This window comes from Syngnathus leptorhynchus, chromosome 3 (genome assembly GCF_054491065.1).
Source record: "Syngnathus leptorhynchus isolate UIUO chromosome 3, UIUO_Slep, whole genome shotgun sequence".
Classification (NCBI taxonomy): Eukaryota; Metazoa; Chordata; class Actinopteri; order Syngnathiformes; family Syngnathidae; genus Syngnathus; species Syngnathus leptorhynchus.
Genome location: NC_141197.1, coordinates 6,678,081 through 6,694,086, shown reverse-complemented (window position 1 = coordinate 6,694,086; position 16,006 = coordinate 6,678,081). Strand labels below are relative to the sequence as shown.

General features: G+C 37.9%; 1 protein-coding gene across 1 annotated transcript in view; it reads left to right on the top strand.

The window, feature by feature from the left end:
- The window catches only part of entrep2 (endosomal transmembrane epsin interactor 2), a 53,856-nt gene that overhangs the window by 24,100 nt on the left and 13,750 nt on the right, over positions 1-16,006 (top strand). The window contains exon 2 of the mRNA XM_085907942.1: positions 1,112-1,168. Coding sequence (XP_085764068.1) covers positions 1,112-1,168 — 57 coding nt within the window. The remainder of the gene's footprint in view (positions 1-1,111; positions 1,169-16,006) is intronic.

Here is a 16,006-nt window from a genome sequence, read left to right as displayed (position 1 = left end):
GAAACATTTACATGCTATTTTTTCTCACTGTTCGTGACGTCAATATGAGCTTGCAGGAATGACACATTATAAATTATTTTCAATAGCGCAATGTGCAGGTGAGGAGTAAGAAACAGAAATTGGATGACATGAGCCAAAACAGGAGTCAAATGAAAAAAACATGCTGGCTTTTCATAGAAGATGAAGCAGGATAGAAAACAGCTTTGCCATTTCTGGAATAATAAATATGTTTTGATAACATGAGAGTACGTTACATGACTATAGTAGTGATGCAAAAAAGAATCTTCAAATATTTTTTTAAACTAACAGTGCCATCTAGAGGAGTAAAAATGCAACAAGTGGTTCATGAAGCAAATTTGACACTTCATTATATTCAAATTCAGTGGAGACTGAATACAAAATCAAGTGTCACAGACTAGTTGAGCCTATGAAAAAGACTCGAACTTAAAGTTACAGAGGTGTCAAGAAGCTCATCATATCATTTTGGTAGACAAATCATCTCTAGACCAGAGTCTGGACCATGAGGATGATGGTTGCTGACAAACTGGCTGACCAAATAAAGGCAAGGCTAAATGGACTAGACAAGGCCGACAAACAAAACTGGAAAGTGAGACTCTAACAGACAATGACACATGGCACTCGTTTACATAACATACAAATTTAAATCAAAACAATGTCGAGTGACATTGCCAAGTGAAAAACACAATCTACAATCTCTCATATCATCTATCAGCTGTACAGTATATCTTCCTGTCTGTCCAAATGTATATTTCAGAGAGAGTATAATTGCTGTATTTTTAGGTTTATAATATAAGTTTGTGTGAACTTTTCTTTGTTCGTTGAATATAATATTACTGTCTTGACAAAATGTACAAGATCTGAGAAAGGGGCAACATAACTATTGCAGAATAAAAGTAAAAGGTCAAATAAATAAATAAACGAATAAATAAACGAATAAAAAAACAAACAAATAAATAATAAATAAATAAAATCCAAAGTGATTAATGTCTTCCTTAAATGTAAATATGACTGTATTCTTGTTCTGCTCACCCTTGTTTTTATGTTTTCCTTTTTGTCTGTTTCAATATTCATTGTGTCCTATTTTCTCCAGGTTCTTCTCTCTGGGCTTATTGGTGTGGTGTCATGGAAGAGGCCGCTCTCACTGGTGGTGAGTATTATCCGAACGCCTCCATGCTGCACTGAAAATCTCACTGACTGATTCACAAGAGGGAGCCTTTTATTGTGATGCTTCACTTGTGGTGAAGATTAAGTCACTAAAATAAGGGAGGTGTAGAAGGTCAAGTCAATGTCCAAAGTTAAGTCCAATAAGGAACTTCAATAAAGCATGTACAGCTCACTGGTAATCCCGTTGACACCCTTTGATTAAAAATATGTTTGTCTCTAAATACCTCCACATTCCTTTCCCCTATGTGAGATCAGTGGACTTTAGTAGATGTATATTTGAGCATTCTGTCAATCTTTTCATAGTGCTGTAATCCTCACAAAAAATCCTCTCCTCCAACTCTATTTCATGCTCTCGTAATGCCATAAATAATCTCATCTGATTTTTGCAGCTTTAGCATATTGTCTTGAGCCTCCTCATCTCTGTATCTCTTACTTTTGCACTTTTCCTTTCTTTCACTCTCTCTCCCCTTGCTCTCTCTGCAGATTGCCAGTCTTTCTGCCTTTAGTTTTATCACCCAGCTAAGCAGATCCTCTCCACTCACATTTCTGTCTCCCTCCCCCTCAGCTTTCCTCCTTCGCCTTTGTGTAATATTAGACTGGAGAAGAGATTTGATTCATCGCAGCTCCTAGGATCAAAGACAATATCCCACCATTTTGATAGTAGAGTCGAAAAATTCTATTCACATATTTCATTGCACCACAGTTAAATCTTCTTTCTTTTCTATCCATGACCAATTTCCCAGAATAGTCTGTGTCATTCTTGGCAGCAGTGTCACCCCTGTCCTCTTCCTTTGGTTTCTATGGTAATATGTCAGGAACATTTTTGTGAAGGTTTCTCAATGATGATATTCTGTTCGAACAGGCAGGCTTTGTCTAGCAGGTTTAACTTTTTAAGGCCTTCCACCAATTCTGTACATGTGTGGTAAAACATGGATATTGGCGTTATAAAAGAGCAACAGCAATTTATCTTGTGTGAGGGAGGGCACACGCCAATAACTTTGTCCATTAATGTGAGCCTAGTTGCTTGAGGCATGAAGAGCGCAATGACTCCCACCCAGGAAATTATGAAATCATTGGGTTGAAAAAGAAAATCAATGTAAAACACAGAGCAGAGAACAAAAATGGAAAAAAAAACCCACTAATGTAGTCATTATTAGGTTTTTGTTCTTTACACTCCTCACATATCGAGGAGGTCAGGCTGCCCTGACCACACGTCTCTCACATTGCATTGTGGCCAAAAGTAGATTCTGGTTCGGCTATTACACACGTATTTCTTCTCTTTATTTTTTACACTGCTTCTTTCGTACCTGGTGATTGGGATCTTGAGACTATCCCAGCTGATTTTGGATGAAAGGCACACTACACCCTGGAATAGTCACCACTAGTGAGTCACATCATCAATGGATTATTTTTTTCACTCACACATTCCATACTGTGTTCAGTCTTGTGTCTTTGACATGTGGCTGCTCAATGATTTTCATATTGACAGATTGGCCTAGGTAGGCCAAACTAAGGAATAAAGAATGTCTTACCTAATAGAGTTTCTCACAGTTGTCATTCCTGAATTTAGAACGAGAAGTAACTTGTTCATACTGATGCTAACAGTGTTGTGATTTTCATTACCTTTAATCCAACCACATCCTTGAGCAGGATGTAAAGAAAATAGATGGATGAAGTAAATTGAGTATAGGTTGCAAACAAAAATGGCAAGACTGCAGTAGTGTGTAATGTCGTCTGCAGTGATGTACCTTAAAAGACACAAACATTTATAAATAATAATAACAAAAAATATTGTAATGGAGACACATCTGGTCGTCTGCAAGCTTAGATGCCTATAACACCCCCCCTGGCCCGCCACACACACACACACACACTGGTCCTGTCCACACGCATCAGCTCTGTTGGCCGGTGACAGCCATCACTCACTGTTGGTTGAGCAGTGAATAAAAAAAATGGTCTTTTGTTTAGTCAGGCAAAGTACAGTCTCCTATGGTATTCACAAGCTAACGCTCATGTATCTTTAGTGACCTTTTCATAAATGTCAAATTAGATCATTGAATCCACACCAGCATTACGTAAAGGGAGGGTAAAGCGAGCCCAACGTTGGCACTTATGTGATAGAACTGTAGAACTGTGAAAGTTTAAGATCAGGGAATGTTTTTGTATATGTGAAGCCCTTTGAGACTTGCCTGTGATTTAGGGCTAAATAAATAAACTTGACTTGACTAACTGTATTAAAAAAATAATGTCAGTGCTACAATTCACCCCTGAAAACAAAACGGAACTGTAATTTGGAACAGAAGCGTGGTAAACCTACTGACACATCACACACATTTGACACATCACAGATCAAATCACTGTCAAGACTATTTGCTAAAATGTACAAAAACAGCTATCAATTGGCACCAAAATTTAAATGGAGATGAATTGTTCCTACGTTGTTATATAGTCAATTGAAATTGACTTACATTTCCCCTGAAGTCTACGTATGCGGAACAATCTCTGCCGCCTATCCAAAAAGCTGTTTTAAATGGCCAAACTCGGCTGAAGGGTCGACCTCCTCGCTGGAAGTAGGGTGCTGCTATTCTTTCCAACAAGCCAACCTCTGGGCATTGCGACACGGTCTGGGTCGAGCCTCCTGGCGCTTTTGTGTTTGTAAATTTCCATTTTAGTGACTTGGTTTCTTTCCTTTCCTTTTCTTCTCACTTGTGCTCTTCAGTAAACCTGGGGAGACCTCTCAAACTCAAATGGCCCCCATCTGAGATAAAAGCTGGTGAATTTTCCCACTTAACTGATAGTCCACAAATGCAATAATAATCAGAATGGCATGTTTAGATTAGTGGGATCACTTAGAACATATTATTTTAAATAAAATGTGTGGGTTGATTTCTTCTTTAATTCAGGAGGACTTAAACAATCACAGCTGTAACAAAGTGCTGTGCATAAAAACACAATTTGCTTCACACGCTCCTGCTTCTTGCAAGAAAATTCATTTTGTTTTTGGATTACTGTACATTGTTTTCTTACAAGCTTCACACAAACATAGTCAGAATGACTTTACACACTTGTGTTTCTCATAAAAGAAAAATAAATACAAACACATAAAGCCCACTCTGTGGTCACAACAGCACGCACACACAAATATATCTTCAAAGATGTAGTTAATCTTGCACACGACACACACACTTTATAACTGGCAGTCATCTCCAAAGACTTTCCTTTGGGACCATATTTCTGGAGGAGGCTTGGCAACCCTGTTGCGATGGCAGTGCGAGGGTTTATGAGACTTTATGCGTCATCCTATGACCCTGACAACATTAAACATTGCATTGCAAGATGGAGGAGGATATACAATGTGAGAAAAAGAATGGTCCAGTGACCAATAACCAGGAAGAAAAAGATAGATCTTCTGCAGTGGAATAAAAACTTACAATGAAACAGCAGAACAAGCACAACAATCTAGATGATAGTGCCATCTTTTAAAGTACTCTCATGATTAAATCATTCCAAACATTATCACCCCAATTAAGGCCAGTTTGACAGGTTGTGGAAGCCTCTTTCTTGCACTCTCTGTGACAGGCAGGGATTAGTTTGAGTGTGTTTGCAGTTCCACATTGAAGCTGGGCCAGCCTCAGCTAAATGTAGACCAATTTATTGCTTTGGGCTCCTGGTAGCCCCAATGGTGGCCTCAGAATGGCAATTCCGACTTCCCTTGTGCTTCCTAAACCACCATGTCATTCTCTTTTTCTCCCATGCCATTTGGAATTGGTTAGTTTGCTACTTTCTTGCCAGAATTGTGCAGAAATAAATTGAGATACGGAAAAGAGAAAACGTTATGCCTACCCAAGAATTCAAATGATCCTGGCTTGTCATACTCGAATCAGAAAGTAAAATATCATTTAACACGCACACACACACGCGCGCGTATTATCCAAATCGTTACATTCCAATATTTTTTTTTCTTTCTTTTATCTTTTTGCTCTCCAACAAATGAAACCGTTCCCTCATCCCATCATCACATGTTATGCTCTGGGCCAGCTATTGGCCACTTAACGTACAGACTAAAAATGAGCTGCACCCAACTGAGTGCCCTCCTGTATAACGCTGAAATTACAACTGACTTGTAGAATGATAGTAACATGCACTATATTTTAGATATTACAATTTGCTTTAAACACCAGCATGGTACACAATAATGTAGATCACAGGTGTTAAACTCAAGGCCCGGGGGCCAGATACGGCCCACCACATCACTTTATGTGGCCCGCAAAGACAAATTGTGCATCAAATTCAAGTGTCATTACTAGAATTGCAAATTGTCTTCACTTTTAATCTTTTTTTTTTTATATTTGACCAGTTTTTAACTCGTCTGATTTGAAAACGAGTTATTTGTCAGTTTGTTTTGTAGCTTTTACTGTATATAATATGAGGTGCTCATACATTTGACAGTCATAATGGCCCTCCGAAAGAAGCTATGACTATGAAAATGAGTTTGACACCCCTGGTGTAGGTGTTACTCTTAAATACCAAATAAAAGAGAGGTTAAAAAAAGTTACAACATGCTGTTTTTATATTTTTGTTCCAATCTTTTATTTGTGTCTTTTTTTTTAATAATTATTCCATTATTAAATATTTATAGAGGAGTTGTTTATTCTCGGTGATATGGTGAAGAAACTACATAATGAATTTTAAGCACTCAGAGTTGCCGTGGTGGCTGTGATGTGCTTTATAAGTGTGACTTTCCAGGGAAAAAAAACATTATTGCAGCCTCTTTCAGAAATGTAATTTGCAGAAACACTGGAACAGAAAGTAATCTGTATTATAATCATTCTGTCTCTTTTTAAAGACACACAAGTACTGCAACGCAAACAAAACCAAGCAAACAAATCAGCTATTGTTTTCCTCCAATGGCGTAACCTGCACAGTTCCTCAATAGTAAAACAGATACAAAATCAAATCGAAAGCTATTCAACCCAGAAAATACATGGGTACATGCATACATACATACATACATACATACATACATACATACATACATACATACATACATACATACATACATACATACATACATACATACATACATACATACATACATACATACATACATACATTTCACATGCAAGGTAAATATTATACCCATGTGGCAAGTGCATAGGGGCCACAGCAACTATTTTTAAAATATTTACAAATACAAATGCTGACATTTATCCTGGACTGTCAAAAAAAGGAACACAGGTAAATTAATGCAACCCTGAATAATAATAATAAAATGAAATGCAGCAGACGGGCTTTCATTAGAGGTGTTCAACAATACAGACACAATCATAATGGCTCTTTTCTCGGCTGTTGTTTAGTAGCACAAATAAGCATTGCTCTCTTGTCACTTGGTTCTATACAGCTTCACTTGCTTGGTGTCATGGGAAGAAATATTTGGGGAAAATAGAGGCATTCAAGGCTTGTTTCTGCAGTATGTAGTCTTTTGTTAACTGAATGAGCACTGTGGTCACTTGTCTTAAACCAGGGAATTGTGGTTTGGACGCAGTTTTATCTGCCATATTTCACAGTCTAATGAATTGACTGTAGCATGCTGTGGCTGTCCCTGTGTGTCAAGAGTAGGCCTACAGAGTCCTACTAAGTCCATCTATTCAGCCATGCATGCACCAATAAGTATGCAAACTGTAGGATTGTTGCCGCTGGTACTTCGACAGGTTTGTGATACATGCTTGAGTAACTTAATAAAAGTGTCCTTTTCCATCCGAGCCATAAGAAACTTCAATACTAAATCACCATTAAAAAGTAGTAACGTTGCAGTTTTGAAACCCGCAAGACGTGAATTTAGCCTCACTTCACTATTTCTGTGATCGTAGCCAAGCTCAACGATGTGCACAAATGAAATCCATGTTGCGCCTCGACCAAATTGCAAAGCGCATCTACCAAATTCAGTTTCCTATAAACAATGTCGGATGAGTCCCTTGACATTATTTCCACCGCCATTGATTAAATTTGGCGAATAATGTTGATTTAATCAGTATGTTTTGGTTTCTAGTAAATGAGCAGGGTTACAGTATACTATATACTAAATGGAATGGTTCTTGTGTACTTGTACACACAATCCAAATCTTAGACCTTCCATCAATCCAGTTATCGTCCAGGTTTTCCGCAAATAGGACCACGGGTAACTCTATTGATAACAATTTGGCAGAATTCCCAACATCACACCATATTTTACTGTCATGTCCTTTATTAACTTCCAATAATTAGGTTCGAGCAAGACCAGAAAAGAAAACCAGTCTATTTACTAATTACTGTCAACACTAATTAGATAATAATCAATGCTGGTAATTTGCAATCATTTTGATTCCTTCAGTGACTGTTCCGAATGAGCAGTAGGACACAATTTGGGCTATTTGTTATTACCAGAGCATTTAGGCATCTATTTCCAAGCAATTCACATTGCAGAGTTTGTAGTTGTTGCCAACAAGAAGTTCAAATTAACCACTCACTTGACTTGTATGGAATCCTCTCACAAGCCAAGTAAAGAAACGTCAAGCTGTAAATTCCCACGCATATACAAGAGTCCTATGTGTTCTGCAGGATTTGAAAGACCATTTTACATTCAACATCATCCTTGCGTGGGTTCTCACCAGTCAAAATCATACATTCAGTGAATACGCAATCACCTTTTTACAAAATGGGATTTAGCTGCGTTTTGCTTTTTCTTTTCAGGGTACAGTTTGAACACTCTGCACTCATTTATCCGGCCGGCCTTTATTGACAGTAAAGTCACCGTCCACTTGGCATGCATTGAATTATTTGATTGAGGTATAATGGGTCTCTCTGTAAAATGACACTTGATCCATCTTTGCTTTGCTTTCATTTTGCTTTGGACTCTCTGTATTAAAAAAGGGATTAAAAAAAAGGCAAATGATTCATCAAATTGTGTTATGGCTCTAATGTAGCTTTTTGTGCAGGATCTCAGAGAGAAAAAAAAACTCTAAATTACGCTTTGTGTGAATTTAGGACTGAATGAATGGACTCCACACTAACACTAACAAAAGTGTTAAGACGACGGCAAAATGGCTCTTTTGCAAATGTTTGATTTAACGGATGTGAAGTCTAGTTATAAATGTGTTGCTTTTTGTGCATTGGGGGTTTCCTAAATGGATTTTTTTTGTCAAAAATATTTGTTTGCAGCTATCCCATGAGTTGGTTTTTAAAGTCAAAGTTTGCTTTATTGTCAATTTCTTCACGTCAAGACACACAGAGATCGAAATTTTGTTTCCCACTATCCCACGGTGACAAGACATATTATATTCCACGGACAAACAAAACATTCAAGTACAACACAAAAAGTAAAAACAAGAAGGCACATCCAATGAATAAATAAGAGTGATGAATAAATCATAAATAAATAAATCACATCCCATAGATGATGATTGATCCCAATTTCCCACTGCTTTTCTTCTCTTGAGAATAAAATAAATGCGTACATGTATTGCTACTTTATGTTCAGAAAGATTTGTGTAAATGCTTAAGGTTTGCTTCGATAGGGGGGGGGGGCAGTAGGGATGATGATTGCGCTGAAAGATTGTCTGTCAGTAAACATGTATTTGTCCTGATTAGAACGTAAGTTAAAAACCAATTTCTACTGTCTGTTCCAGTCTGGTTCAAGTGACAGTATTTTCTAACAGCATCATTTATGTCATAAAGTGTGGACCGGGGAGCCATATTGGCTGGATGCTGGAATACATTTTAATCAGTTCAGTGCTTGGTATTTTGTGAGACGGATTGTATAGCCTTGAAGGAATTTTACAGGAGCAGCATGCATGAAGTAAATGTATTCACAACACAGCTACTTTTACTTTTGTTTGCAGTTCAGCCTTGGTGGAGGTTTGTGCTGGGCATGCTGGTATTCTAGTTCCACATGGTCCTAACTATTACTACGGACAAACCTGAATACATTTTCTTTAGGCTATGAAACCTTAAACACACTCACGTTTGCACACATTAGAAAATAAAATATTGTTGGGCAGAAATCTTTTTGACATGCATAAAAGCGCTTCGAGGATTCACTCAGACTGACTTGATTTTTTTTTTTTGTTACCTCGCAGCCATATTGACAAAAAGATCATGTAATCTGGATTTGAGTGTATTTGGTTGTAAACAGTCTAATTAATGGGTGCTCAAAATTTGGGTTGATAAATTCCCTATTATGCACCAGGAACACCTATTTAAAACGTAAAATATAAATGCATTGCTTTGACATCATAAGAGTCGATCAGTCCTATACTTTGTTTCCTAGAGAGAAACACACACATATTAATATTTCAGCGAACAGCCTGATGTACAAGTACACTTATGATTCCTAATTGCAGTCCTAGTCTGGATTTAATCATATGCTTGCAAAGATTGAGAAAAAGCTTATGCACATTTTTTGCTGCAGAGGCACAAGTTCCTTAAATATATATATATATTTTTTTCAAATTAATGCATATCATATAAGAACAGTGAAAGGGACCCTGATGTGAATGATGGGATAACACATCCCCACATGTGACAAGTATGGAAAATGATGAATCCCACTGCTTTCCTCTTTTTGCAGTACACACGATTATCAGTAATTCCTCACTAATACAAATCTACTTGTATTGGTTAAAATGTCAGGAAATAACAGGTAAACAATCGGACCAAAGCATGAGAGGTGCTTCAGTGGAAGCCGGGGCAGAGAGTAACAGAGCATGGCTGAGTGAATGCAAAGCTTTTGGCTCACCATAATGCCTCATGAAGGCTGTCCTCCCCTGAGGCACAAGAAGCAGGAAATGTAGCCCCGTATTAATTAGAATATGAATTAGCTAGGCCTCCTTATCTGATAGCTCCAAAACGCAAGAGCAGCATGATCTTGGCAGCACCAGAAAAACGTTCTAGCAAATATAACAGCTTACATTACATTTCATTGAAGCCTGAAATTAAAACAGAAAGTTTTTAAGCTTTCTTGGTTTTTGTTCATGATATTTAAATGTACACAATACGGATGCCATCTGAATGAGATTGTAGAAGGTGAGGTTGGCGCCACTTTGCAGCAACATCAGCTTTCATTTTTTTGTGTCTGTGGGAATCTTACATGGGAAAAACATAATGGACACTGTACAACCGCGGTCACCAATCTTTGTGAAACTGAAATTGATTTCTTTCGTACAGATTAATGTAAAAAGCTGCCAGTTTTACACACGTTGCTAAACTAATCAATCTGCTCAAATATCCATGTGATGTGTTATTGATGATATTCAACTAAGTGCAAACGCTGGTCATGTTAATGATATATGTCAATAATTATTAACAGTGATTTAATGAGATTGGAACATATCAAAATAAAATAACAGATTATTTCAATGGATTTTAGCAAGTTTACATTTTCAAATGATTGCTCAACCTGCCTTTGTAATCACAATTGCTGGTTGCTGGTTTCTAAAATGGCGGACAACTGACAACATGGTGACCCCTGCTGTCATGTGGGGTCTCCAGAAATGAGGCAAATACAGGTCAGTTGATGGTCAAGAGGGGAAACATTTTAGGAAACCTGCATTGCGGAGATGTCAAATTGGAGGAAAAGGTCTGCGAGAGGTCAAACAGTGACAGGTAGAGGTCTACCTTGTTTCTTCTCCTCACTGTCATCGGTTCAGAAAGGATGGGGGAAATCAAGCAAAGGGAATTTGTTGCGAAAAGGAGCAAGCAATGGCTCTTTCACTGAACCTCGAGGGATTCCACTTAATACTCAGTAAGAGGGGTCAGATAAGTTATCAGATCCTGCAATTCCTGACAGATGAGGAAGACCTAATAATTTAGTAGCTTCAAGTGCCGGAGCTGGTATCAAGATGAGAAGACATGCAATGTGTAGGCCTTTGTCATTTCTGGTCCAATGAAGTCCTCTGAAAGGCTTGTGGAAACTTTAATCTAATAAGTCTAATTGATTCTCTTTTCTGAATTTAATCAGAGTAACATTTAATTTACCAGGGAAATGATGTGCAAAGCAATGCAATGATTTATGTTATTATCATTAAATCCCAATTTCGACTTTAATGTGAATGAGATTGCCCAATATTTTATTTCAAAACTATGCAACTTTCCTGTGGTTTGTGACAAGGTTCATTTGAACAACCCCTCTCATTACAGAATCCTCACGTCTTCTTGTTTGTGTTCTGTAGAGGTCAGAGGCTGATGAAAATGTTAAGAAGTAGAGGTTAATCAACTTCTGACCCTTAGGGTGATACCGCATTTCACCATCTGTTCTGATCGATGCGCATAAGCACTGGCACAGAGGTAAAACTCAACAAGCTCCCATATGCACGAGTATTTCCTTTCTGGATGATTCCTACTATTTCCCTGCTTTTTACCTTTTTGAATATGTTGTCAAATTAAAAATATTGTCAGTGATACACACTAGACTGGGACACGATTTTCATTTGCCAATAAAAAAGGGTGGAGTGTTACTTCCAAATGATGTCTTCAACCACAGGCACTAATCCATCATCCCCAGTGGAGATACAGTCTGACAAGCTGTCAACATAACTACACATCAAAGCCTATCCAATTTATTCCTAAACCTCATGAGCATTTGCGTCAATTAGGACTGTGACTTCCACTATGAACCCAAACCTGTGTCTTGTTTATATACATGTGTGTATTTGCTATATATAAATAAAATATATAAACTTAAAATATATATACTGCGGTGGTCCCTCGTTTATTGATGTGTTTTGAATAGGGAAAGATCCGTGAAATAGAAACAGTATATGTATTATTTGTGAATTATGAACTTACATGATTTTGAAATTTACCAAATTTAGTGTTTCTGTGTGTGGTTTACCTTGTTAAGCAATGAAAAAGTGTCCACCTTCATGATTAACACACCCACTGTAAATCACTCATAGCGAAACCAATGTGAGTCACGGTTGCACATAAATCTCCTGTTGCATTGTGGTCCAGTACACAATATTATTATTTTTTTTTAATTCAATGTTTTACCAGGTAAGCCAATTGAGAACATTTTCTCAATATTAAGGTTTTGTAAACCCTCCCCAATACTTTTACACTACAAACAATTCCCATTCCCTTAATAACCATTCCCACACTGCTCTGTGCATGTATGGTACCTTTAGAGTAAATGAAAGAACAAACACGTGTCCCGACTCCTCCTGCAGCTGTTGGTGTTGTTCCTTCACACGTGGCCGGCCGCTGTGCCTCCTGCGTTTGTCCTCAGTCAGTCCCGTGTTATCAGCATGTATTCAAACGCCATTCTCCTGTCACTTATAAACCCACGAAATAGCAATGCTGTAATAGGTGAAGCGCGTTGTGGCAAGGGATCAATGTATAATGTAAATAAAAACAGGGCAGCACCATGGTACATGCTACTTTTCAAACTGTGCCAAATGCTCATGATGGTTTAGCAAAGGAGGATGGGGTGGAGGCCGTTCAAATCTATGAAACAAAAAGTGTTGTATCAAATACCAAAATTCAACATCCACTGTCTTACAGAAAGACACGCACACAATCGTTCCTTCATGAGAGCCCTCGGGAATAAGGTGGATACACTCAATCTAAAAGTGTTTGCTATTTACCTCTCTCCATCTGTCACTCAACAGCAAAAACACATCTGGAGCCCGATTTCCGTGCTGAGCTCAAGTGTAGCGCAAAGCTTACTGTGCGCATGGGTTTCTTTTAGTATTTTGCCAGACAAATGCAGGTGTGAAGAGGGTGGTTGCGCCGTTGTGGGAAGGAATGCAACCAGCTCCTGGGCAATCGTAGCTCATTCCCTTTAAATCCACCGCAGAGTGAGCCGTGCAGCCGACGTGGCATGCGGATGCTGGAGTTCAGCGTGCGCAAAGTAACTTTAAAAGGAACTACACTAAGATCTCCACCTGAAGCGGCCAATTGTACTTCCACCTTCTAAGCATTAATCCATAACATTTCTGGTGTGTCAAAACTAGTCTTTTTTTGCACGCACCCAGGCAATTTTATGTTAGTCCTTTAACCAGTTTTGTCTGTATCCTTTTTATTCATAAATACAGCAGCTAAAACTGCAGGCACTCGTAAAAAAAAAGGGTTTTCAATCTCAGAGAATTGCCATAATGAACTTTGGCACATATTTACAGGAAGAGAATATTGAACTTGTTCCACACATTTGCAACTATAGCAGTACGCTTTTGCTTTCTTTCTGTAAGATTCCCATTAAAATTTCATTTTCCATAACACTCACAGTCACCTAGTGGGAACTGAATCCATGCTGCCGGCAATAAAAATTAGGCATACGTATGTACTACTTCATACTCAGTGATTGATTTTGGAGTGTGTATGTGGGATTTTTTTGTCTATTCATCCCAAAGAACATTAGAGGTCACTCATGTTTGGAGCTGAGTGAAGGCCTCCTTGTTCACCATCAATGTTTTAGTTAATCCCAAAGGTCTTTCAATGGGTTGAGGTCAAGAGTTCAAGTTGTTTCACACCCAGCAATGTTGGAGGCAATGCTAAGATGAACACAGGAGCATAACTTCAAAAATTCATAACATACAATTAGTTACTTGTTAAAAATGTTGTCAGCAATGTAATCCAAGTACCATTACAGTATATTAATGTTACATGATTACTTTCAATGACGAGAATTTCCTAATGCCAAAATTCCTAATAAGAAATATCAGTGTTGTCTGGTATTTTCTGTCATAAATATTTCATTTAAAATGTAGCCAGCAAGATATTTTCACATTTTTTTTAAAGTTAAGTTAAGGTGTGTAATAAATCTACACGCTACACTAATTATTATTACGATGGTTGTGTAGCAAGAACTATTGTGCAACATGCAAAGCCTATATTCACAGCTGGCAGACATACTAAATATAAATACTACATGGTAGTTTTGTTCCCTTTTTCTGTGTCATCTACAAATCAGTAATATATATATAATGGACTTGAGTGACCATTCAGCACCAGCAACTCTTGGTGCTGGATGTGTACCTCTGAAGTTTAAAATAAAAAAATATATATATATATCATCACATTCTTAAAAATTGCAGTGTGAATTTTTTTTTTCCAAATGTACCAGTGTAGCAGAATAATTTCCTGATTATGTAATGCCATATTCAGTTACACTCCAAGCCTGAAGCTGATTGGTTATTTTAGAACTAGGCGGTAAAGCTTACTTATCAGTAAGTAGGGGGGCTTTTTAAATTTGTCCTCGTATTTTAACTCGTAGAACCGTGCGTTTGTCTTCTCTTTAATTTACTTGGGGTTCATAAATGCATGGATTTCAATTGTCCTATGTTCCTAAAAGAAAGTTTTTCCCCAGCAGGATTAGAGAGTCTAAGGAGGTCGTTATGTCCCTTAGGTTATGCCGTTGGAAGCATGAATCAACAGTGACAAGAGTTTATTTGAGCATTAGGTCACTTGACTCGGTTTAACGCTAATCCTCCTGATGATGCCTGAACGCACACACTCACACTCCTAGATACATAAATATACACCAAGGCTCTCGATGGGGGGAGGAAATAAGGCAGAAAGTTACCACTTATCTGGAGGACGATGACAACCAGCTGTTGCAGTCTTGGATTTGTGTTTGTAAAGGTGGGTGCTGGGCCACCAGCACTAACACATTGTTTTCTTTCCTGATTTTTGCCTAACCTTCAGGTTGTTTGGCCAGTTTTCCCAATGCATTTTATTTGATTCTAAGCTTTTTAGAGTATTTAATTGCATATGGATTATATTGTGGGCAAACATCACGAGCTGTCCTTTGCCAAGGATGCTCTGAATCAGAGCGGTGCTGTATGTGGAGTTTGAGCAAAACGTTGCTCATGTCTCTGGAGGACAAGAGATAATTGGAAAGAAATGAGTGCTGTCACAGTGCTGCTACAGAGTAAATCGTGACTTGCTGGGTTTATGAGGTGGTTGAGCTTCATGAGGACACTGATGTGCTCTTGCCCTTGTTTAAAAATGTAAAATCAAAATCGGACACACCTACGTTAAACTTGTACTCGACTTAAAAACTAAAAGATGATAGTAAGAATGTGCATGTTTCAATCTGTATGCATTATTTGTAAACACAAATTTCGTGCTTTATTAGCCCGATCGCTAGATTACCGTAAATTTCGGGCGATTTTTTTTTGTTTTATACTTTTATAAGCCGCATCGGACTATTAGCCGGATGTGCGCACGAGTTATTTACAAAGAAAGACAGTACACATAAAGCCTTTATAAAGTTTTAATCACATTAACATTTCATTGTAAACACGAAAGTAACAGCACTAAGTGGTCTTAAGTTTTAATAGCATTAACATTTCATTGTAAACACGGAAGTAACAGCACTAGCTGGTCTAAAATTTTAAACACATCAACATTTTGTTGTAAACACGGAAGTAACAGCACTAACTAGCCGGGTAAAAAAAACAAAAAAACATACCGGTCAACAAAGTCACTGAGAGACGTCTTTGTCGTCCTCCTGTCCACTGACACCAGCAAAATCTTCCTCCTCAGTGTCCGATTGGAATATGCATGGAAAGTCGCCGCATGATCGCGTAAGGTTTTTAGTGTTTAATTCCCATTTGTAAGAGAATATACACAAAGATGACTGTCAGGAAAGAGATGATTATTTAGGGATGCATAACTTTTATTAACATAACAGCACAACAGCGGTCCACAGCCTTTTTATGAGTGTATAAGTTTATTAGTCAGGAGAAAAATTACAGAAAAAAACCTATGTAAACCGCACTGGACTATAAGCCGCCAGGTTCAAAATTTGAGACAAAAGTAGCAGTTTATAGTCCGAAATTTACGG